Source organism: Somniosus microcephalus, chromosome 11 (genome assembly GCF_052327205.1).
Source record: "Somniosus microcephalus isolate GS21.2 chromosome 11, FLI_Smic_1.0, whole genome shotgun sequence".
Lineage (NCBI taxonomy): Eukaryota > Metazoa > Chordata > Chondrichthyes > Squaliformes > Somniosidae > Somniosus > Somniosus microcephalus.
This window is the reverse complement of record NC_140997.1, coordinates 205792789-205816215: the sequence shown is the minus strand read 5'-3', so window position 1 is coordinate 205816215 and position 23427 is coordinate 205792789. Positions and strand designations below refer to the sequence as shown.

The following is a 23427-nucleotide window of genomic DNA, read 5'->3' as shown; positions in this document are numbered from 1 at the left end:
TTTGGAAGTCCACCGAATAATGTCAGGACTTGGCTGCGGAGATTTGGACTGAAAACATTGCTTATTGGGGGCTAGCGCTGCCACACTGACAGTCAATGTGAAACGCGTGCATGTGTAAAATATTTACAGATCATAACATCTGCACATATTTGCAAGAGTGCAGCAATGAAGAAATCGACTAAAACATAAATAAAAATTGACACCGGGGGAGGGTCTGAAATCCCAATGTGGTCACGTGTTATCGGTCGGGGTGATGAGCTGGTCACACTGCAGAACGTTCCACCTTTAATGCCCTTCTCTGAAACTGACAGCCGCGCTGAAACCCATTGAGACGGAGAGGCGATTGGACAGAAATTACATCATTTCATTGTATCCCCTTGCAAGTCATATAAAGGTCCTTGGGAAGTCGCTGATGTGCAAACAATAAAGGGGCGGGGGGAGTTTCTACACTGGTGCCCTTTCCGTCTCCTTCGGGAACCAGAACAATGCAAGCAAGCGTCTGTCTAAAACCTTAGACTTTCCGCGGTTTTGATTGCTTTAATTTGGAATTAAAGCAAATTAATTCCTCTCCTCCCCTCTGCACCCAAAACAAAAAGACGTTGGAGCTCATTTGTTTACCAGTTCTCAAACGGACACCTAGTTTCAAATGTGGTGTCCTTTGGCAAATGAAAGCGAATTGTTTTAGACTCTGCGATAACATTTCGGCAATAAAACATTTCAAACACGTCCGAAGCTGATCCAGTTCCCGCGTTAATAAACTCAACGATTGGTAGAACTTGTCACAGACAATTGAAAGTGACATTCCACAACAGAAAGTGCACACTGCAATAAAGCATGCTATCCAGAGAACAGAAGAGGCAACTGCTGGTAAACAATCCCGGACTGGCAGCATACATTTCTCAAAACCACTGCATTACAACAACTCTAGAAGGGGAGGGGAGGAGGAAACTCTAACATAATACACTGCAAAGCAGTTTCGTATTGTAACCCTCGAGTCCCAAGCATTAAATTAATATACTGAGCAAAGCCATTAAAAAAAAATCTCTGTACCAAGGGATCATCAGCTTTTCTTTCTTTTTTCTTCTGCTTTTAACTATGGGAATCATTTAGCCCGGAGGCACTTGTGTGGAAGTTTTACTCTGGTTCCCCTTAAGTCAGGTCGCTTGTTATTAATTCCTAATGAGAAACTGCAATCCTCTCATTACCATACTTACGTTTTTCGTCATCAGCGTGCACTAAAGATGCTGCTCGGGACAAGACATCCAAGGGAGTCTCCATTCTTTAAATATATGTGCATATATATCTCTGCAGCCTGAAAGAATGAACGCAAAAACAGAACACACTGCCTGTACCACATCAGATGAAGAAACTTGGGCTTCATTCTTTTTTTGAACAAGAACGCGACATCACCCAAACAGAGACACATAGTAACCAAATCCTCTACTGTAACATATTAAAGGAGGCAGCCTTTAAATCCAAAATAAATATAACCCCGCATTATTACCAATTACAGCCGTACACTTGAAATTTTGAATATAAAAGTGATATCCACTTGTGTTATTTGAAATGACTGGTCGCAGTGTTATTTACCTGTGTTTGGTGGCAGCGCCTCTTTGGCTGTAAGCCGCTGTGAAGTAGATACACTGAGGCGGAAGAATGTAAAGAATGATAGAATTCTCTCATGGCAGGTGGTGAAAGTGACACAACATCATTGGCTCAGAGCAACACCAAACTCGGAATAAATTATGCTAATATCCGCCGGGCGTCATATCCTCAGGTAGAGCCAGTGGGACGATGCGGAAGTGGCTGCAACTGCTAAACCTAACCTTAACCTCGGCACAGTGGGCGTTTCTCGGGATGCTGGCTTTCCCGAGGGAGGGAGGAAGGTCATAATAATAGTCGGGTTATTTTTCCAGCAGCTTTCCTTTCGAGATTTCTCCCGAGTTCCGTTCAGTATTTTGCATTAATTGTGAAGCTGCATGAAAATGATTGCAGTAAAGTAAAGATGGTCCACTTCTGGAGAGGGTACGGATTCCTGGCCAATGCTTATGCCTCTTGTTAATATCTTACTTTGCGACCGATGTACTATTTCACTCATCCAATGGTTAAAAGGTATTCGATTTAGAGTGTCATTTTTCAAAAGGGCCTTGCAAGCCAAAAATATCTTAAGGTCAGATATGATATTCAGATATGTTTTTGAACAGTTTCAAAGGTGCATAACTTCGCTTTTATGAAGACTCAATGCCTAGTGCCATTGCATTGACGGGGAGGGAGGGGTCCAACTTGCCCTTTTCATCATATCCCAGATCAATGACGTGTAGTTACTGTTGTAATGTCGGGAAACATAGCAGCCTATGTGCATACAACAAACAACAATGAGACTCATGTTTTAGTGATTGAAGGATAAATATTGGCTAGGACATCTCCCCTGCTCTTTAAATCGTGCCAAGAAATCGCTTGCATCCACCGAGTGGCCAGGCGGGGCCTCAGTTTAATGTCTCGTGTGAGTGATAGCACCTCTGACGGTCCAGCACTCCCTTAGTGCTACACTGAAGTGTCAGCCTAGATTAGGTACTCCAGTTTCTGGAGTAGCTCGAACCCACAACCTTCTCACACAGGCAAGAGTGCCACTTACAAAGGAATGTAGTCATTTTAACGCTGATTGAATCCCCAATATTATGGTAGTGTTATAAAATAGAGTCAATTCAAAAATACATAATTTTTACAACTCTTTAAAAATGAATCTCCAACACTGAAGCCTGCCAATTGTGGGTAGGCTGAGTAGGCTGGTAATGTATACAATCACAAATTGTCTATAATTTTTATATTGGATCTGTCTTGCTGGAGTGGGAAATCTCATGGCGTGCCCTGTTAGTTTCACTTTTTTACAACCTACAGCTCAATTTCTTTTCTGCCGTAACTTGCTGGAGCTGATAACGGTGCAGCGAGGGCATCTGGGAGCTTATTGGTTAAGGTAATACACTGTTCATCTCACCATTCACTAAGGTTTAAGGATTAAGAAAGAAATAGAGGAATGACTGAGGAAAAAAAGGAAGACTTGCATTTGTATAGCGCCTTTCACGACCACCGGACGTCTCAAAGCATTTTACAGCCAATGAAGTACTTTTGAAGTGGAGTCACTGTTGTAATGTGGGAAACACGGCAGCCAATTTGCGCACAGCAAGCTCCCACAAACAGCAATGTGATAATGACCAGATAATCTCTTTTTGTTATGTTGGTTGAGGGATAAATATTGGGCAGAACGCTGGGGATAACTCCCCTGCTCTTCTTCGAAATAGTGCCATGGGATCTTTTACATCCACCTGAGAGCAGATGGGGCCTCAGTTTAGCGTCTCATCCAAAAGACGGCACTTCCGACAGTGCAGCACTCCCTCAGCACTGCCCTGCACAGCCAGCTGTATGTGCTCAAGTCCCAGGAGTGGGACTTGAACCCACAACCTTCTGACTCAGCGGTGAGGGTGCTGCCAACCGAGCCACAGCTGACACTCAAAGGAGGGTGAATTAGAGTAGATGAATTACTACAGCAACAACTTGTATTTATATAGCGCCTTTAACGTAGTAAAACATCCCAAGGTGCTACACAGGAGTATTATTGACACTGAACCACATAAGGGGAAATTAGGGCAGATGACCAAAAGCTTGGTCAAAGAGGTAGGTTTTATGGAGCATCTTAAAGGAGGAAAGAGAAGTGTAGAGGTTTAGGAAGGGAATTCCAGAGCTTAGGGCCTAGGCAACATAAGGCACGACTACCAATGGTTGAGCGATTATAATCAGGGATGCTCAAGAGGGCAGAATTAGAGGAGTGCAGATATCTCGGGGGGGGGGGGGGGGGGCGGCGGTTGTGGGGCTGAAGGAGATTACAGAGATAGGGAGCAGCAAGGCCATGGAGGGATTTGAAAACAAGGATGAAAATTTTGAAATCGAGGCATTGCTTAACGGGGAGCCAATGTAGGTCAGCGAGCACAGGGGAGATGGGTGAACAGGACTTGGTGCGAGTTAGGGCACGGGCAGCCAAGTTTTGGATGACTTCAAGATTACATAGGGTAGAATGTGGGAGGCCAGCCAGGAGTGCATTGGAATAGTCGTCTATAGGTAAAAGTCCTGAAGGCAGCAGGACAGGTAGATAAGGTGCTTAAAAAGGCATATGGGATACTTGCCTTCATTAGCTGAGGCATAGAATATAAGAGCAGGGAGGTTATGATGGAGCTGTACAAAACGCTAGTTAGGCCACAGCTGGAATACTGTGTGCAGTTCTGGTCGCCACACTACAGGAGGGATGTGATTGCATTGGAGAGGGTGCAGAGGAGATTCACCAGGATGTTACCTGGGCTGGAGCGCTTCAGCTATGAAGAGAGACTGGACAGGCTGGGGTTGTTTCCCTTAGAGCAGAGAAGGCTGAGGGGGGACCTGATTGAGGTGTACAAAATTATGAGGGGGGTAGATAGAAAGGAACTTTTCCCCTTAGTAGAGGGGTCAATAACCAGGGGGCATAGTTTCAAGGTAAGGGGCAGGAGGTTTAGAGGGGATTTGAGGAAAAACTTTTTCACCCAGAGGGTGGTTGGAATCTGGAACTCACTGCCTGAAAGGGTGGTAGAGGCAGGGACCCTCACAACATTTAAGAAGCATCTAGATGAGCACCTGAAATGCCATAGCATACAAGGCTACAGACCAAGTGCTGGAAAATGGGATTAGAATAGACAGGGCTTGATGGCTGGCGCGGACACGATGGGCCGAAGGGCCTCTTTCTGTGCTGTATGACTCTATGGACTAGAAATTCAGTGGGCTGTGCCACCCGTTAGCGCCCAAAGAGGGCACTTAGTGGGTTTTACGCCACTGGCCACGCCTCCCGCTAAATTTAGCGGGACGCTAATGGCGGCGCTAGCCGTTAGCGCTGCGCCGCTACCAATGATGTCATCGGTGTGCGCAGCGCCCCGCTACCGCCCCGATCGCGAAATTTGGTAGCGCCCCCTGCTTTAACGCTGGTCGCAATTTGCGACCGGTTCAGGGGGGCCTACCTGCGGCGGTAGAGGCGCTGAGGTGCGGGGCGGCCATTTTTTTTGCTGGCCTCCTGCCAGCACCTCTCCGCGCCACCGTCCCCGGCTGTGTCCCAAGAGCCCGGCACTTCTCCTCGGTGCCGGGCTCTTTTGCCGGCACTCGCGCTCTTCGAACGCGCTGCAGCAGGCCCCTCCCGTTTAAGAAGGGGAGGAAGGCCTGCAGTACCGCAGCGCGCCGTGCCGCAGCGTGTGGCGCTGCGGCACGTTGCGCTGTGAACTTCAGTTGCAGCACCCCAAGAGGGATGCGGGGCGCCTCGAGTAGCGCCACGCTTCCGTCTGGGGCGCTGAAACTGAATTTGCGGCGGGCGCCAGTGAATTTCTAGGCCTATGACTCTAAAGGCATGGATGAGGGTTTCACCCGCGGATGAGCTGAGGCAAGGGCGGAGACGGGCGATGTTACCGAGGTGGAAATAGGCGGTCTTAGTTATGCTGCGGATATGTGGTCGGAAGCTCATTTCAGGATCAAATATGACACCAAGGTTGAGAACAGTGTGGCTCAGCCTCAGACAGATGTTAGAGAGGGATGGAGTCAGTGGCTAGGGAACGGAGTTTGTGGCGGGGACTGAAAACAATGGCTTCGGTCTTCCCAATATTGCCGCCTTGTACCATTCTACAGAAACCCCAATTAGAAAGATAATATTTACCCAGATCATAGAATCATAGAAAGTTACAGCATGGAAGGAGGCCATTTCGGCCCATCGTGTACTCGCCGGCCAACAAAGAGCTATCCAGCCTAATCCCACTTCCCAGCTCTTGGTCCGTAGCCCTGCAGGTTAGAGCATCCCAAGTGCACATCCAAGTACTTTTTAAATGTGGTGAGGGTTCCTGCCTCTACCACCCTTTCAAGCAGTGAGTTCCAGACCCCCACAACCCTCTGGGTGAAGAAATTTCCCTCAAATCCCCTCTAAACCTTCCCCCAATTATGTTAAATCTGTGCCCCCTGGTTTTTGACCCCTCTGCTAAGGGAAATAGGTCCTTTCTATCCACTTTATGCCCCTCATAATTTTATACACCTCAATAAGGTCTCCCCTCAGCCTCCTCTGTTCCAAGGAAAACAGACCCAGCCTATCCAGTGTTTCCTCATAGCTAAGATTCTCTACTCTCAGCAACATCCTTGTAAATCTCCTCTATACCCTCTCTAGTGCAATCACATCTTTCCTGTAATGTGGTGACCAGAACTGCACGCAGTACTCTAGCTGAGGCCTAACTAGTGTTTTATACAGTTGAAGCATAACCCCCTGCTCTTGTATTCTATGCCACGGCTAATAAAGGCAAGCATTCCATATGCCTTCTTAAACACCTTATCTACCTGGCCTGCTACCTTCAGGGATCTGTGGACATGCACTCCAAGGTCCTTTTGTTCCTCTACACTACTCAGTGTCTTACCATTTAATGTGTATTCCCTTTCCTTTTTAGCCCTCCCCAAATGCATTATCTCACACTTCTCCGGATTGAATTCCATTTGCCACTGTTCTGTCCACCTGACGAATTTATTGATATCTTCCTGCAGTCTACAGCTTCCTTCTTCGGTATCAACCACACAGCCGATTTTAGTATCATCTGCAAACTTCTTAATCATACCCCCTATATTCAAGTCTAGATCATTGATATATACCACAAAAAGCAAGGGACCTAGTAATGAGCCCTGCGGAACCCCACTGGAAACAGCCTTCCAGTCACAAAAACACCCATCAACCATTACCCTCTGCTTCTTGTCTCCGAGCCAGTTTTGAATCCAACTTGACACTTTGCCCTGGATCCCATGGGCTTTTAACTTTGTGACCAGTCTGCCATGTGGAACCTTATCAAAAGCCTTGCTAAAGTCCATATACACTACATCAAATGCACTACCCTCATCTACCTTCCTTGTTACCTCCTCAAAAAATTCAATCAAGTTTGTCAGACACGACCTTCCCTTAACAAATCCTTGATTAATCTGTGTCTTTCTAAATGAAGATTTATCCTGTCCTTCAGAATTCTTTGCAATAATTTTCCCACCACCGAGGTTCGGCTGACTGGCCTGTAATTACTCGGTCTATCCTTTTCTCCCTTTTTAAACAAGGGTACCACATTAGCAGTCCTCCAGTCCTCCGGCATCACACCTGAAGCCAGAGAGGATTGAAAAATGATGGTCAGGCCCTCTGCTACTTCCTCTTTTGCTTCGCTTAACAGCCTGAGATACATTTCATCCGGGCCTGGGGATTTATCCACTTTTAAAGCTGCTAAACCCCTTAATACTTCCTCTCTCACTTTTCCTTCTGCAAGACTATCTCTTTTCCATGTACCCATTATTAGTGATTAGAGCTCCCTGAAATTTAGGAACCAGTGTGCAGTGGCACACCTTTAATTAAGTTCCCTCTTTAAGTAAAATCTTCCAGAGTTGTACTGTCAGTCTCAGATCAAAAGTTCAATAGTCACTACTTTAAAATACTTCCCCACTTAAGAAACAAAGACTAAAAGCTAACATTACTACAATATAAAGAAAAATCAATAGTAGTCTTACATTAGCACACTCAGTCTGATTAACCCTTTCCTCACAGTTTGAGGAAATCAATCCTAGGTGAAGTGTGGGAAGCCCTACAACATAGCATATCTAGAATTAAGAAAAGGCATAGTGTACCTAGACTTCCAAAAGACATTTAACAAACTTCCACATGAAAGGATATTAGTTAAACTCAAAGCTGTGGGAATTTCAGGTAAATCCTGGGAATAGATAAGAAATTGGATGAAGTAAACAACAAATAGTCATTAGAGGAGCGATATCGGGGGATAGGGGTTGCTGCATTGGATGCCCCAGGGCTTAGTATTGGGAACACTACTGTTTCTAATTTACACAAATGACCTGGATTCAGAAACTTAACACAATGTAGTTAAATTAGCAGATAATGGTCTGGATTTTGCAGTCAGCCGTGAAGGAACGACGCTCGACGTTTATCACGTTGACAGCTGCCCACAGACTTTAAGCGGGTTTTTGAGTGGCACCTTGCGGTCATCTGGCATCTGATCCAGTGCAGCGCCCTCTACAGGCGATCTGTGGCATGTGTGAGTAGAGAAAGCAACAGCGTGACTCTTCAACCAATCAAATTGAAATATTCTTACTGAGGCACACGGAGTCTAAACCAGGAAGTGTAAGTTAGAATATTTAATTCAATGTAAAATCATGTACAGAAAGCAAGATAAAGAGAGGGAAAGAAGGATGGGATTAAGAGAGAGAGAGATAAAAGAGACAGAAAGTAAAAGTAATAGAAACATTTTTTTAAATCTCCAACACGAATTAAATTCTGAAGGAATGAGACTCCATACTTGTAAAGTTAAATTTTCAGGGCCAGAGAGGTTGTTTGGCAGTAATTATGAGTTAGCACACCATTAAAAATTCACTTACACTTGAATGCACAAGCCCTAACTTTTTCTGCCGTGTTTAGTGGATAACTCGTGAGTAAGTACAGCAACATCATGCCCTTAACACAGATTTCAATGCCAAATCTCTCAGCGAGGTACTGTTATAGTGCTGCCTGTGGAGGAGCAGGGTAACGCAGACTGAAACTTCCTGATTTCCGCATTTAACTGCGCATGTACGGACTCTGCAAGTTGCTGTCCAATTTACTCCATAATAATGGTTAGCGTTGTTAGCCTCACTGTTATTATCAACGCAAAATTCGGGCCATTGATACCAAACCAGGAGGGGCAATGGAATTGGAGGAGGCAGCTCAGAAAATGCAGAGTGAGCTGGACAAAATATGTAAGTGGGCAGAACAATGACTGATGAAATTTAATACAGGCAAGTGCAAAGCACAGCGGATAGGAAGGAAAAACTACCTGGAAGCCCCTGAGTATGTGTCTCTGGGCTGATACTTGGCAAGGAGAGAGCACATGATGGTAGTTTCTCTTGGCTGGAGAGTCTAGAACTAGGGGCCGTAGTCTTAGGATAAGGGGTTGGCCATTTAGGACTGAGATGGCCCTGCCTGCTCATCTTCCTCATCCTCCCCACTGCCTCTTGTAACTCCAGGTGATGTAGAGCAAAAAAGGGAAAATGGAGGCAATCTACTAATTTTCACAATATGACAAGAGCTTAATTCTGCTGTGAAGTTTGCATTTTAAATCTGTATAAGTGGCACCAGAGCCTGGGAGTACTTCGACAAATCGTCAATTCGCACCTGCCCTTGCACTTCATGTTCTATGCCTTCAAAACTCTGCTGCCCGCATCCTAACAAGTTCTGTTCACCCATCACCCCTGTGCTCGTTGACCTAGATTGGCTCTCGGTTCGGCAACTTCTCGAATTTAAAATTCTCATCCTTGTGTTCAAATCCCTCCATGGCCTCACCCCTCCCTAACTCTGTAACCTCCTCCGGCCTTACAACCAACAACAACAACTTGCATTTATATAGCGCCTTTAATGTAGCAAAACCTCCCAAGGTGCTTAACAGGAGTATTATTCATTAAAACATCTTTGCCACTGAGCCACAGGCGAGATCAGGACAGATGACCCAAAACTTGTTCAAATAGGTAGGTTTAAAGAAGCATCTTAAAGGAGGGGATAGAGGTAGAGAGCCAGAGAGGTTTAGGGAGGGAATTCCAGAGCTTAGGGCCAAGACAGCTGAAAGCACGGCCTCCAATGGTGGAGCGATTAAATGCACAAGAGGCCAGAATTGGAGGAGTGCAGAGATCTCAAAGGTTTGCAGGGTTGAACGAGGTTACAGAGATAGGGAGGGATTTGAAAACAAGGATGAGGATTTTAAAATTGAGGTGTTGTCAGACCGGGAGCCAGTGTATAAGAACATAAGAAATAGGAGCCAGAGTAGGCCATATGGCTCCCCCAAGCCTGCTCCGCCATTCAATAAGATCATGGCTGATCTTCAACCTCAACTCCACTTTCCCGCCCAATTCCCATATCCCTTGATTCCCTTAGAGTCCAAAAATCTATCTATCTCAGCCTTACATATACTCAATGACTGAGCATCCACAGCCCTCTGGGGTAGAGAAATCCAAAGATTCACAATCTTCTGAGTGAAGAAACTTCTCCTCATCTCAGTCCTAAATGGCCAACCCCTTATCCTAAGACTACGACCCCTAGTTCTAGACTCTCCAGCCAAGAGAAACAGCCTCTCAGAATCTTATGTTTCAATAACATCACCTCTCATTCTTCTAAACTCCAGAGAGTATAGGCCCAATCTACTCAATCTCTCCTTGTAGGACAACCTTCTCATCCCAGGGATCAATCTAGTGAACCTTCATTGCACCCCCTCTAAGGCAAGTATATCCTTCCTTAGGTACAGAGATCAAAACTGTGCACAGTGCTCCAGGTGTGGGCTCTCCAAAGCCGTGTACAATTGCAGCAAAACTTCCTTACTCTTGTACTCCAACCCCTTGCAATAAAGGCCGACATACCATTTGTCTTCCTAATTGCTTGCTGTCCTTGCATGTTAACTTTCTGTGTTTTGTGTACAAGGACACATAAATCCCTCTGAACACCAACATTAAATAGTTTCTCACCTTTTAAAAAATATTCTATTTCTGTATTCTTCCTACCAAAGTAAATAACCTCACATTTCCACACATTATACTCCATATACCACCTTCTTGCCCACTCACTTAACCTGTCTATATCCCTTTGCCCTTTGTGTTCTCCTCACAGCTTACTTTCCCACCTAGCTTTGTATCTTCAGCAAACTTGGGTGCATTACACTAAATCCCTTCATCATTCTAAGTCATTAATACAGATTGTAAATAGCTGAGGCCCCAGCACTGATCTTTGCGGCACCCCACTAGTAACAGCCTGCCAACCTGAAAATGACCCTTTTATTCCTGCTCCCTGTTTTCTGTCCTTTAACCAATCCTCTATCCATGCTAATTAATAAATTACCCCCAACCCCATGAGCCCTTGTAGGTCAGCAAGCACAGGGGTGTTGGGTGAATGAGACTTGGTGTGAATTAAGATACGGGCAGCAGAGTTTTGGAAGAACACAAGTTTATGTAAAGGTAACCCTCCGAGATCTCTGTGCTTCTCCAATTCTAGTCTCTTGCGCATCCCCGATTGGTACCATTGGTAACCATGCTTTCAGCTGCCTAGGGTCTAAGTTCTGGAATTCCCTCCCTATACCTCTCCGCCTCACTAACTCTCTCTCTTCCTTTAAGACACTCCTTAAAATCTACCTCTTTGACCAAGCTGTCCCAATATCTCCTTATACAATAGCAAAATACTGCAGATGCTGGAAATCTGAAATAACAACAGAAAATGCTGGAAATACTCAGCAGGCCAGGCAGCATTATTATCTGAAATTGTTGAACTCTATGTTGAGTCCAGAAGGCTGTAAAGTGCCTAATCGAAAGATGAGGTGCTGTTCCTCGAGCTTACGTTGAGCTTCATTGGAACAATGTAATAGGCCGAGGACAGAGAGATCAGAGTGGGAGTGAAGCGGAGAATTAAAGTGACAGGCGACCAGAAGCTCAGGGTCACCCTTATGGACTGAATGGAGGTGTTCCGCAAAGCGGTCGCCCAATCTGCGTTTGGTCTCCCCAATGTAGAGGAGACCGCATCGTGAGCAGCGAATACAGTATATTAAATTGCAAGAAGTACAAGTAAATCGCTGTTTCACCTGGAAGGGGTGTTTGGGACCCTGGACAGTGGGAAGGGAGGGGATAAAAGGGCATGTGTTGCATCTCCTGCGCTTGCACGGGAAGGTGCCAGGTGAAGGAGAAGGGCTGTTAGGGGTGATTGAGGAGTGGACCAGAGTGTCGCAGAGGGAGCGGTCCCTTCGGAATGCTGAAAGGGGAGGTGAGGGGAAGATGTATTTGGTGGTGGGATCAAGTTGGAGGTGGCGGAAATGGCAGAGGATGATCCGTTGAATGTGGAGGCTGGTGGGGTGAAAGGTGAGGACAAGGGGAACCCTATCGTGGTTCTGGGAGGGAGGGGAAGGGGTGAGAGCAGAAGTGCGGGAAATGGAACGGACACGGTCAAGGGCCGTGTCAACCACAGTAGAGGGGAATCCTCAGTTGAGGAAAAAGGAAGACATGTCGGAAGCACTGGTATGGAAGGTGGCATGGTCAGAACAGAATTGGCGGAAACGGAGAAACTGGGAGAATGGAATAGAGTCCTTACAGGAAGCGGGGTGGGAGGAAGTGTAGTCCAGGTAGCTGTGGGAGCATGTTCTTTCGATTCCTTCCTCCCCTCCTAAACGTCCCCCGCCCTGTCTCTGCACCTGTTTAATATCTGTTACATTTCCAGTTTTTTCCAGTTCTGATGAAGGGTCCCAGACCTGAAACGTTAACTCTGTTTCTCTCTCCACGGATGCTGCCTGGCCTGCTGAATATTTCCAGCATTTTCTGTTGTTATTTCCAATATCTCCTTATGTGGCTCGGTGTCAAATTATTGTTTGATAAAGGTCCTGTGAAGCGCCTTGGGATGATTTACTACGTTAAAGGTGCTACATAAATGCAAGTTGTTGTTCTTCATCCATGGACTTCACAGAATCTCTATGGGTTCCTCCCGAAGGGGAGGTTAGAGCTAATAGGTTAGCTTATCCACCCCTAGTTGCAATCCGGTCCTCAAAAAGATGAGCCACTTTTTTCTGCAAGTGTAATGTAGGAAGTGTGAGAGACACAATGGGCCGGATATTCCGATGCCTACGGGTGGGTACGCGCTGTGTACACACCCGTAGGGACATTGGAAATGCCAGTTTCAGGCATGCGAAGCGCATGCGCTGAAAACCGGTATTTCCGATCTGTTAAGAATGCTCTTGACAGATCCTCCGCCTGTCCTGGAGAAGGGCCTCTGCAGGCGGAGAGTTCTGCTTTCTGGAGAACCTCCGCCCGCAGAAAATCCTTAGAAATCTTATGTCTGGTAAAAGCAGGTGTAAGGCCTGCTTTTACCAGCATAAGATTTGAAAAAAAGTTTAAAAAAAAAAAATTTCACTCATTTATCATTTAAAAATACTTTTAAAAAAGGTAAGTTTATTTTTAGCCCTGTAAAAAACTTTAATTATTTTTTTCAAAAAACTAAATTTTTGTTTGAAGTATTTAATTTATTGTAATTTCAACTAATTTTAAAAATGTGTTTTTTAAAAAATTTATTTAATGTTTTAAAGTGTTTTTGGGGTGATCTCCATTCATATATTTGACAGGTCTAGCAAGTGTATGAAGGGAGATTCTCTTCTTTGATTGGCTCCCCATGGCCCACGTGATCCCAGGGACGCCTGCGAACTGCATGTGCCTCTTGGATACGTGGGCCCTGCGCACTTGGAGTTGGAGAGGCCCAAGAACGGAACTATACGGACCTCGGGAGCCCTCAGGTAAGTGCGTAGATTTTTTCCAGATCGGAGGCCTCCGCACGTGGGAAGCCTTCGATCGGAAAATACGGCCCAATGGTGTTTCATCCCATCTGCAAGTACTGCAATGTTGGACACGCTGATCAGTCAAGTGAGTGAGTAAGGGTGGTTGTAATCCATAATGTGACCAGACACTTTCAAATAGGAGCATGCACGCAGGTCTGTGAGACAATTGGCCTGTACCTCAGGGTGAATAAGATAATGAGGAACTTGAGAAAATATTGAGAAATCTTCAAGAGCTCTGAAGTATTAAGTGGCTGAGTAGAGAGGAGTCGGTGGCACAAATGTTTATGTTGAACTTCAAGTGGTCAGTCTTAAATTGTCTATCCTCATCAGGTCATTACATTGTTTGTGGCTCTGAACCACTGACCAAGAGGTCCCAGAGGTGTCACAGCTTGTGACACCTGCCTCCAGTGTGTTTCCATCACCAAGCTCACACAACCTCTTTCACTGTCCCACAAAAGGGGTTTCCCTCCTCTTCCCGGCTTCCTGAAAGAGCACTTCCAGCTCCCCATCAGCGAACTTGGTTGAGGGGCATCCCATTGTGCTTTTGAGGTCATTTCTTAAAACCTTCCAATACTTCCCTGCTCTGTTCCTTGTCTCCAGATTCATCATTGAACTCCTACTCAGTGTAGTCTTGTTGTTGTTGCTGTTGTCATTATTGTTCTTCCTCTTCCTCCAGCTGCAGCTACAAACGTTTGAGAAACTCCATAGATGATCGGGTTTCCAGGAGAAACAGCAGGCCTTTAAATCCTGCTGAACTAAGATGATTCCTGCATCCCCTAACATTTGCGCCCAATCATGGGTGGACCTCTCTGTGGATCTCTATCAGGAGCCCATGACGACGGCAGGCCCCAGAGAGCACAAAGAGCGAACCCCAAACCCCACAACCGTTTGAACTCTGCAGATTTTGACTCGGTGAGCATGAATTCCTGGCCCCTCTTAGCTTAATCTAGTTAGGTATAGGGATGGGATAAGGATAAGGGAATTGTTAATGTAGTTTGTTTTCCCTCGATGTGCCGTGTGTTCCCCATTCCCTGTATATGTATAGTTATTTTGTTTATGCCTGTAATTGTTTTCCAGTACATTTCTCATAAGACTGTGTTTTTATTCTTGTTTCAATAAAATCGTGGTTTTCTTACACCGAACCGCTTGTCTACTCGAGTTTTCTGTATCGCCACCTGCACCTAAGTCCGGTGTCTAGAACCCAAGGGCGTGGGAGCGATTCGAACCGCTCACCAACAGTCAGGGGCATAACTGACTGGGCGTATGCGCCACCCCCTACACCACCCATGCTCATGCAAAATAGCTGAAAAGATATGGCAGAAGACTTAGGACGTTATTTAGAACCTGTACATTACAGGATACCACATTAATGTTTATTCTTTAACTGATCATAATTATGGTTTATAATATCAGTATTAATGTCCTGTCTTTCCTGTTTGCAACATCTATTCCTGTATGTAGTGGCATCCCAGAGCCGAAATCAGATACTCAGAAACAAAAATACAATTCCTTGACTTTTATAATGGGGTTAGGATAAGTTGTGACTGGTATCATGGCCTCTTTGAAGCTAATTATATTTATTATTTTGCATCAGAGTATTAACTACCCTTTTATCGCAGTGGTAGGACCTAAGAATTTCATAATGTCTCAGTGCTATATATGATTTGTTATGTGCGTTGCTAATCATGACTCCCTCGATACTGATGATTTGACTTGTAAGGAAGGAAAAAGGTATCAAGGGATTAACACAACAACATTCAACTGTGGATATTAGTATTACTGTCCTGCCTTTCCTGTTTACAACATCTATTTCCTTTAGCCATATGTATTAGTGTCTCAGACCTGAAATCGCACACTTGGAACCAAAAATATAACTGCTTGGCTTTTGTAATAGGGAGGGCAGTTAAGCTGGTACAGGGTATCATAGCTTCTGCAAAGCCAAATGTATTTGTTAATTTTCTCCAGAGTATTGACTACCCTTTGTTACAATGGTAGGAACTATGAATTTCATAACTGTCTCAATGCTATGCATGATTTGTTATGTGTGCTATTAGTTATGACTCCCTAAGCTGATGATTTTGTAAGGAAGCAAAAAAGGTGCCGGGGATTTAGCATGGCTACTTTCAACTCTGAATTGAAGAGGAGCTTGGTTTCAGAGTACCTATTTTATTGAGTTGGGTCCAGTTCAATAATACCGTGTTTGAATACTATAGCCAATGAGAGTATCTGTTAGGGCCAAAATTGGCCCCATGCCCTTGTCAGTCATGGTAACAGTTTAGAATCGCCTGCCACATGAAAGATGGCGGCAGAAACGCAAGTCTGACGCAGTTTTTAGAAATGAAGCTACTTAGAACCATTTACAATGCACAGTTTTCATATAAAAGCTTCCTTATGAAGATCACATTTTGAAACTGCTCAGAAAGTCTTCCTTGTAAAAATGACAGCAGGGCCTATTTCTGTTTCTAAAACAAAAAGTGCTCGAAACACGCAGCAAGTCAGGCAGCATCTGTGGCGAGAACAGATGAGTTGACATTTCAGAGCTGGACCCTTTATCATTCCTGATGAATATTAATTTCAAATACCTCCTTTTCATATTCCTCATCTTCCTTCCTCCAGAGATTGGCTTCACGTACCCAATCAATAGAGATAAAAGAAGTAAGACCACAACTCTTTAAAGGAATGTTTCAGGATCAGGCAATGATATCAGATATATTACCTCAGAAACAATGAGAAAACCCTGACATTGACAGTACTGACAATTCTAATCCGAAACACTGTTAAAGAAGAAAAAAAGACTTGCATTTATACAGCGCCTTTCACAACCACCAGACGTCTCAAAGCGCTTTACAGCCAATGAAGTACTTTTTGGAGTGTAGTCACTGGGAAACGTGGCAGCCAATTTGCGCACAACAACCTCCCACAAACAGCAACGTGATAATGACCAGTTAATCTGTTATTGTTATGTTGGTTGAGGGATAAATATTGGCCAGGACCCCGGGGATAACTCCCCTGCTCTTCTTCGAAATAGTGCCATGAGATCTTTTACATCCACCTGAGAGAGCAGACGGGGCCTCGGTTTAACGTCTCATCCAAAAGACGGCACCTTCGACAGTGCAGCACTCCCTCAGCACTGCACTGCAGTGTCAGCCTAGCTTAATGTGCTCAAGCCCCATGGAGTGGGTCTTGAACTCACAACCTTCTGACTCTGCTATCAGCTGAGCCACAGCTGAAAGAGATGGCTGTACAAATACAATAAGAAGTCAGAAAATGTTAGTACTGTTCGGAGTTCAACAGGAGGAGACAGTCTGAAAATTACAGGTTGTAATTTTAAAACATTATTTAAGATCACCATGTTTCCCAATCACTGCTGCCATCTTCTTGCCATTTCCAGGCTATATAAATAAAGATGACATTTTGTTGCTTTACTTCATTCCACAACACTCGCACTACTCCCTGAAACAACCCATAGAATTGCTGAAGTTGGGAGCCCAGTGTAAGTTAAAAAGATTATTTGTAAAATAAAATTCCATTTGAAAAATTAAACACAGGGCTATATCTTCCAGATGAAGAATCAAGGACAAGGCCAGAGTAGCATACTACCCTAAATATATACATTTAAAGACCACATCTTTACATAAAATAACCCACATACTCATGAAATATGAGTACTGACAATAAATAAATGAAAATTTAAAATATTACATTAATTATTTTCATAATTAAAGTCTGGTTATTTTAGACTTATTTCTTCTCCAACACAGGAATTTTAACAATGTTAGATCTAGGTTACAAACTGCTAACCATTGCTATTGTCTGCTGAGGTAGTTTCTATGTGGAGGTGGCATTGCATGTCAATTGTTTTGCTGAACTTTTAAATTCTCTCTGTTATCAGTTCAAATATCCTCTGCATTCAAAACACCAACAATGACTATATAATACAGGCATGCAATAACAACAGAGAAAACATATGGGGGGAAAAATTCGGCATCAACCATTTTGGGGCGCTAACATCGCCTGGATGCTAACTTTAGCGCCTGGCGCTAATTAGCGCCGGCGAGTGTGAAACTGAGTTTTAGCGCCCCGAGGGAAGTGGAGCGCTAAATCAAGAACTCCACTTCCTTCTTAGGGCGCTAACGTCGGAGAGCAGGGCGGCGACTTCAGGAGCTGCACACTGGGCCGTGCAGTGCTACCACGTTCAAAGGCTCTTTCCCTCCCTTAAAGGGAAGAGCCATTGCTGCAGCCTCTGCAACATAAAAAGTACCTACCTGGACCATCAAGGCAGCCGCGATCCCGTGCAATCAGCCCGGCACTCAAGCAGCGTATGGGGCTGATCGATCGCGGGCAGGAACCTGCGAAAAAAGCTACAACAGGAAAAGTAAGTTTTTTTTCTACTTACCTCGGCCACCTCGCCTTTAATCATCGGCCCCAAAGCGGCCGGCCCCCCGATGCATGCCTCCTGCAGCTGTTGGTGCTTTCGACTGGCGCTGCTGCAGGGGACGAAGTCAATTTCGGGTCCGAGGCGATGCGCACACCGATGACATCACGATCTCCGGGTAAGGAGATCGGGGCGCAACACCGTAGTGCTGCCGCAAAACTCCCGCCGAATATGGCGGGAGTCGATGTCAGTGCCGCACCCGGTCGCAAAGCCATTTGTGCCCCGTTAGTGCCCCCGCTAACGGGAGGCATAAAGGCACTCAATTTCACACCCATGGCATTTACTTCGACCCACCTAGTCTCTTGCAGTTACATCTTCTCCCCATGAATAGCACATCAGGTTGATAGAGGCAAATTAACGGGTAAGGCGCCCTCTTGGTGCAGTAGAGCATGCCTTGTGAATTGACAACTCAGAATCCTTACTGATTTACTGACTGTTTGTGAGTAGCAACGTTACATGCATTTATACAATACAAGGCCTCTAGAATTGTTCATATGATTCATTTTGCCAGTGGCAATACTTTGCATCATCAAAATAACAGAATGTAGCAAAGTACAGTATAACTGTCATTAATTTCTGTTAGTATGGACATGAAGAAAAAAGGATGTGTTAAATAATGAAGACTTAGAAATACAAAGCGTTTGCTTAAGTCAATGCAATTTTCTGGAAATAAAACTCCAGCGTGCCATTTTAAATGTGGGTACTTTATCTAATCACATTAAAGCTATATTAGCACATGCTAAGACAATGGCCGGTCACTGGCTTGCACTTGTGCAGTAATGGTAAATAGTAAACGCTTTATTTTTTAATTGGTAATTTTTCCAATGTTAGTTATCCCTTTCTTCAGTCTGTCTGGATTCTTGTCTCTACTGCCAAAGGACAGGTGGGCAGCCTGCTCCTATATTTCTGCCACAACCACACTTAGCCAGACACCACAGGCATAAATCACGGCCCAAGCTGGTTATCCTGTTTGACTTTCCATACCCTGTCTGGGAGAAAGCACAGCGTCCACTTGACATTGCTCACATTGGAGATTTAACCTAATGCCTGACTAAACCCGTATGCTCCCACACAATGGTACTGAGCATTAGTGTTTCAATACCAACACCACCACACTGCACTACATTCGTGCACCTTAACATATAAGCTTTATACTGTTAATGATGTATACATACATATCACTTTAAAACAAATTTCAAGTGAATTTACAATGTTGTTTGAAATAGACTCAGGGACTGTCTCCTCCTTTTGAAATCCTACATACCTGTACAAACATTTGCTGACTTTTAACTGTATATCTACTACAGTTAATACAGTTTTCTAAAAGTGGAAGTTATCATTGTGGTTGATGTAGATGAAGATAAATTACCTCAAAAACAATTAGAAACCCCTGATATTGACAGTACGGACAACTTTAATCCCAAACACTGCAAGCAAGCACCTCTCAACAGAATCCAGCATGACTTTTCTGGCAGTGCCGAGGTCCTTGGCATCACAGTAAACAAAACCTGCTCCTTTGACTCCCACATCAACAATCTTGTAAACTATTGCAAGGACAAATTCATCCAGCTGTGCAAAAGAGGATTGCTTTTTCCTCAGTTATTTTTACAAATACTGGCAGAATGTTCAGTCCTAATACACTGTTGTACACTGTTGCAGTCTGCAGTGGAAAAGCCCACCATAAACTACAGTCAATATAAAACTTTGCCTTGGGTGACATGTAGCGATCATGCTAGCCCCTACATCAAACATCACAATTACATGTTGCAGAACCCACTGCTACTCAGTCCCTATTACCTGGCATCATTCCTGGACCAGGATGTCTGCTTGACGTCAGTTATAGGAAAGCTGCTGGACAGCATTTTACAGGATGTGATTTAGAATCTCTTGGCCGATATTAGGAATTGTGAACGTGGCTTCAAGAAACTTAGATCTTGCTTCACTAACCTTAGATTAGAGGATATGTAATTGTTTGAAATCTCATCGGCAGAGGTTTGCCATCAATGGAAGTGGATCTGAATGGAGCCTGGTCATGAATTGAGCTCCACAAACTTCTGTGTTGGGACAATTGCTGTTAATTATCTTTATTAATGATTTGGATGAAGGCATTAATGTAACCATTCATAAATTTGAAGACAACATGAAAATATGCTCAAGAGTTAATAATTCAGTCCAAATCAATAAGCTGCAATATAAATTTGGGTAATGGAGCCTTGAGCAACAGATGCCCTTCAATGTGAACAAGTGCAGTGTACTACATTTGGGGGTTGGGGGTTGGGGGGTATCCAGCCCATTGAGACCATGCGCTAAATGTGACAGATAAAAAAAGAAACTTGGGGATAATAGTTGATAACTCATTAAAGATTCACAAGCCGTATGAGGCTATAGGGAAAGTAAATAGAGCTTTGGAGTGTATTGCTAGGACCATTGAGTATGAAACAATGTTAAATTATGTAAGTTTTGGTATGTCTGCAGTCGGAGTATTGTATCCAGTTTTGGTTCCCACCCATGGCACAATACATCAAGGTTATAGAGAAATTGTAGACGAGAGCAACCAGAATTATACTTAGCCTAAGGGCTCCTCGTTATCAGGATAGGCTTTCTGAGTTAGGGCTATTTAGAGAAACAGACTTAGAGGGATATGATTGAGGTTTTGAAAATGATGAAGTGATTGTATTCAATCCAGTTGGATAGGTTATTTGAGATGAATAGGGATAATAAGACTAGGAGGCATGCATAAACAATCCTTAGGCAAACAGTTAGATTGGATGCCAGGAATTATTTCTTTTTCTAGAGAGTTATTGCTCTCTAGTACAAACTACCAAGTATGGATTCACGACAGTTCGTTAAAAGGGAACTTGACAAGTTCCTGAGAGAAGAGGACATTTCCAGTTATAGAAAGTAAATTGCTGGTTAGCTGGGATGATGAGATGTCTAGGCTCCTGAAGCCTTGTTTGATTGCCTTAGGGAGGCGGGAAGTGATTTTCCAGAGTTGTTTTCCCTCAAGACACCATAATGATTGCACATGTGCATGTTTTGTCCTCTGATTTTTTGCGTGATTAGGGGTGAGTAAATGGTATATGTGGTTGCACCATGTCTGCATTGGGGCAGGCCTGATGGCCTTTACCCGCCATTCTTTTCACATTTGTATTCTTATCATTCAGTTAAACTCCCAAGTGGCATTCAATATTATTTTCAACTAATTATAGAAAGTTAAGGATTAAATGTTCCAGTTCCCCAGTTAGACTTCAAACTAGTGTCACATATCAGCAACTCTCTCACTGTTATAGTTTTGCTCCCTAAGCTAATGTAATATTGCCCTTATACTGCAAATCAGTGGACATATGCAATCATATGTCCTATAAGTCAAAAGGTACTGTCTGTTTTCCACCACCCTAGGACTCACAGAGTTGTATTAAAGATGCTAAAGATAAAATTATAATGTAAATAAATCATTTGTATTGTTACAATTGTGAGACTTTACAATAATATGTACAACTGGTACATATATATTCTTCTAAAACTATCACTCCCTGTCATAGAAGATCATCGTACATATTGTTTTCTAGTAAAACTCACTCCTAAGGGCACAAGAAGTAGTGTACTATTAATCAGTGGGACATAATTCCCCACATGATAGTTTCTAATCTCAGTTGTTAGGTAAGACACCAAGCAGAGATGAGGGTATGTCCTGAGTGGCTATCCTGAGCAACTCTTCAATACTTTCTGGGAATCAACTGAAGAGTGATGTTAGCAGGGGCTTGGAAATAGTTTGATTGCCCACCCTCTCAGGCAGAGAGCATTGCCATTGAGAAGAACTAAAAGAGGGGAACTATAAGTCTTTAAAAATGAGCCTGTAAAATGCACCTTTTTGAAATGACCTATTCTGGCATACAATGGGATAGTACATGTGATAAAAATAACAACTTCCGGGAAGTTATGTCATCACTTCCTGTGAACTATGAACTGTGAACTATGAACTGTGTACATACCTCACTTCCTGTCATGTGTCACTTCCTGTTGGACTGGTATAAATACTGGTCTGTTCAGTATTGTAAGAGGCTTCTACCAGAGGCATGGTAAAGACCTCTCTTGTATATAGTGTGTTTATAAGTTACTTAAAGCTTACTTTAAAGTTACTTGATGGTAAGCCTCCTTTTTCTTACATCAATTTAAGTAACTTAGTATTTACACTCACAAATACTAGACCTTTCGGACAAACTCGGAATTAAGGATCCAGGGAACCACCCATCATGGAGAAAATCCTTAGACCTATTTGTCTGGACTTGGACCCGAATGCACCAGCAGCTGGCAGGGTATGGAAGCATTGGTACCGTACTTTTGAGAATTTTCTGGATGAATGTGAAGCGGATGCTCCTGCTAGATTGAAGATACTTATCAATTATGTGACCCCAAAAGTGTTCGAATATGTTGATGAATGGGATAATTACGATGAGGTGATTCGGGCACTTAAGAAACTGTATGCCAAGACCCCAAATGAGGTCTATGCTAGACATCTACTGGCCACAGCCCGACAAGGGCCAGGGGAATCAATTGATGAATTCCTGCAAGAACTTCGCAGGCTCAGCGTAGATTGTAACTTTCAGGCAGCCTCAGCTGAGCTGTACCGCCAAGAAATGATTCGTGATGCTTTCATCTGCGGGATTGCCTCTCCATTTATACGCCAGCGTCTACTAGAAAGTAAAACACTTGAGCTACAAAAAGCTTTTGACCTAGCTTGTTCACTGGATTTGGCAAAGAGAAATGCAGACCTCTATCAGCTGCCCAGATCTCGATCTGCTGCTGTCGCTGCAACCAGACAATTCAAGCGGTCTCAGGTGAACCCTATCATGGGGGAATCTAATTCTGATAATTCTGATGAAGAAGAGGAGGACGACCCCACTTTAGCAGCCTCTTGGCAATCTAGGAAGGAATGCTTCTTTTGTGGAGATGCTTTTCACCCTAGGAAAACCTGCCCTGCTCGCAATGCAATCTGCAGTTATTGCGGGAAAAAAGGACACTTTGCTAAAGTTTGCCTATCAAGGGCCTCTACGAGGGCCAATCCAGCTAAGGCCTACCGAACTGCCCCAATTAGGGCCTATCAAGATGCTCCAGCTAGGACCTATCAAGCTTCCTCTCGAGCTCTCTCCCGAAGAAGCACACCGAGAGTTTTAGCCACTCTCTGTGCAACGACACCAATTACAGCTGCTTGCCCACAGAACCTGTCTCATGCAGCCACAAAAATTTCAATTAAAGGGCATACCTTAGATGCCTTAATTGACTCAGGAAGTACTGATAGCTTCAGTAAGGAACAGATTGTTGCGAAATTGAAACTACATGTCTTCCCATCGGACCAGGCAATTGCGATGGCCCAGTCATCACTTAATACCAGAATCTCCGGCTTTTGTGTTGTTGATATGACACTTCATGGTCGTATGTATCCCTCCACCCGACTTTCGGTGCTCAAGGACTTATGTAGTGATCTCCTCTTAGGGCTGGACTTCCAAAAACAGCATAAGAAACTCACCATTGAGTTTGGTGGATCCAAACCCGGACTTACTATTTCTAATATACCGTCTAAATTACCAT

At 44.0% G+C, this 23427-nt stretch overlaps 1 protein-coding gene and 1 long non-coding RNA gene across 3 annotated transcripts in view; one reads left to right on the top strand and one right to left on the bottom strand.

Annotated features, from left to right (window-relative positions):
- vgll4b (vestigial-like family member 4b) overlaps positions 1-1759 on the bottom strand; it is a 148040-nt gene extending 146281 nt beyond the window's left edge. The window contains exons 1-2 of one of the 2 annotated variants that reach the window (XM_086001764.1): positions 1591-1675; positions 1215-1312 (exon numbers count right to left, since the gene is read on the bottom strand). In XM_086001764.1, coding sequence (XP_085857890.1) covers positions 1215-1278 — 64 coding nt within the window. In that variant the 5' untranslated portion in view covers positions 1279-1312; positions 1591-1675. Of the gene's footprint in view, positions 1-1214; positions 1313-1590 lie in introns of both variants that reach the window. The other variant, XM_086001767.1, reaches the window with a different exon arrangement.
- Positions 1661-14539, top strand: LOC147111152 (uncharacterized). Its single transcript, XR_015080052.1, has 3 exons — positions 1661-2112; positions 2899-2974; positions 14080-14539. It is a non-coding gene; the product is annotated as an uncharacterized LOC147111152 (long non-coding RNA).
- The last annotated feature ends 8888 nt before the right edge of the window (positions 14540-23427 follow it).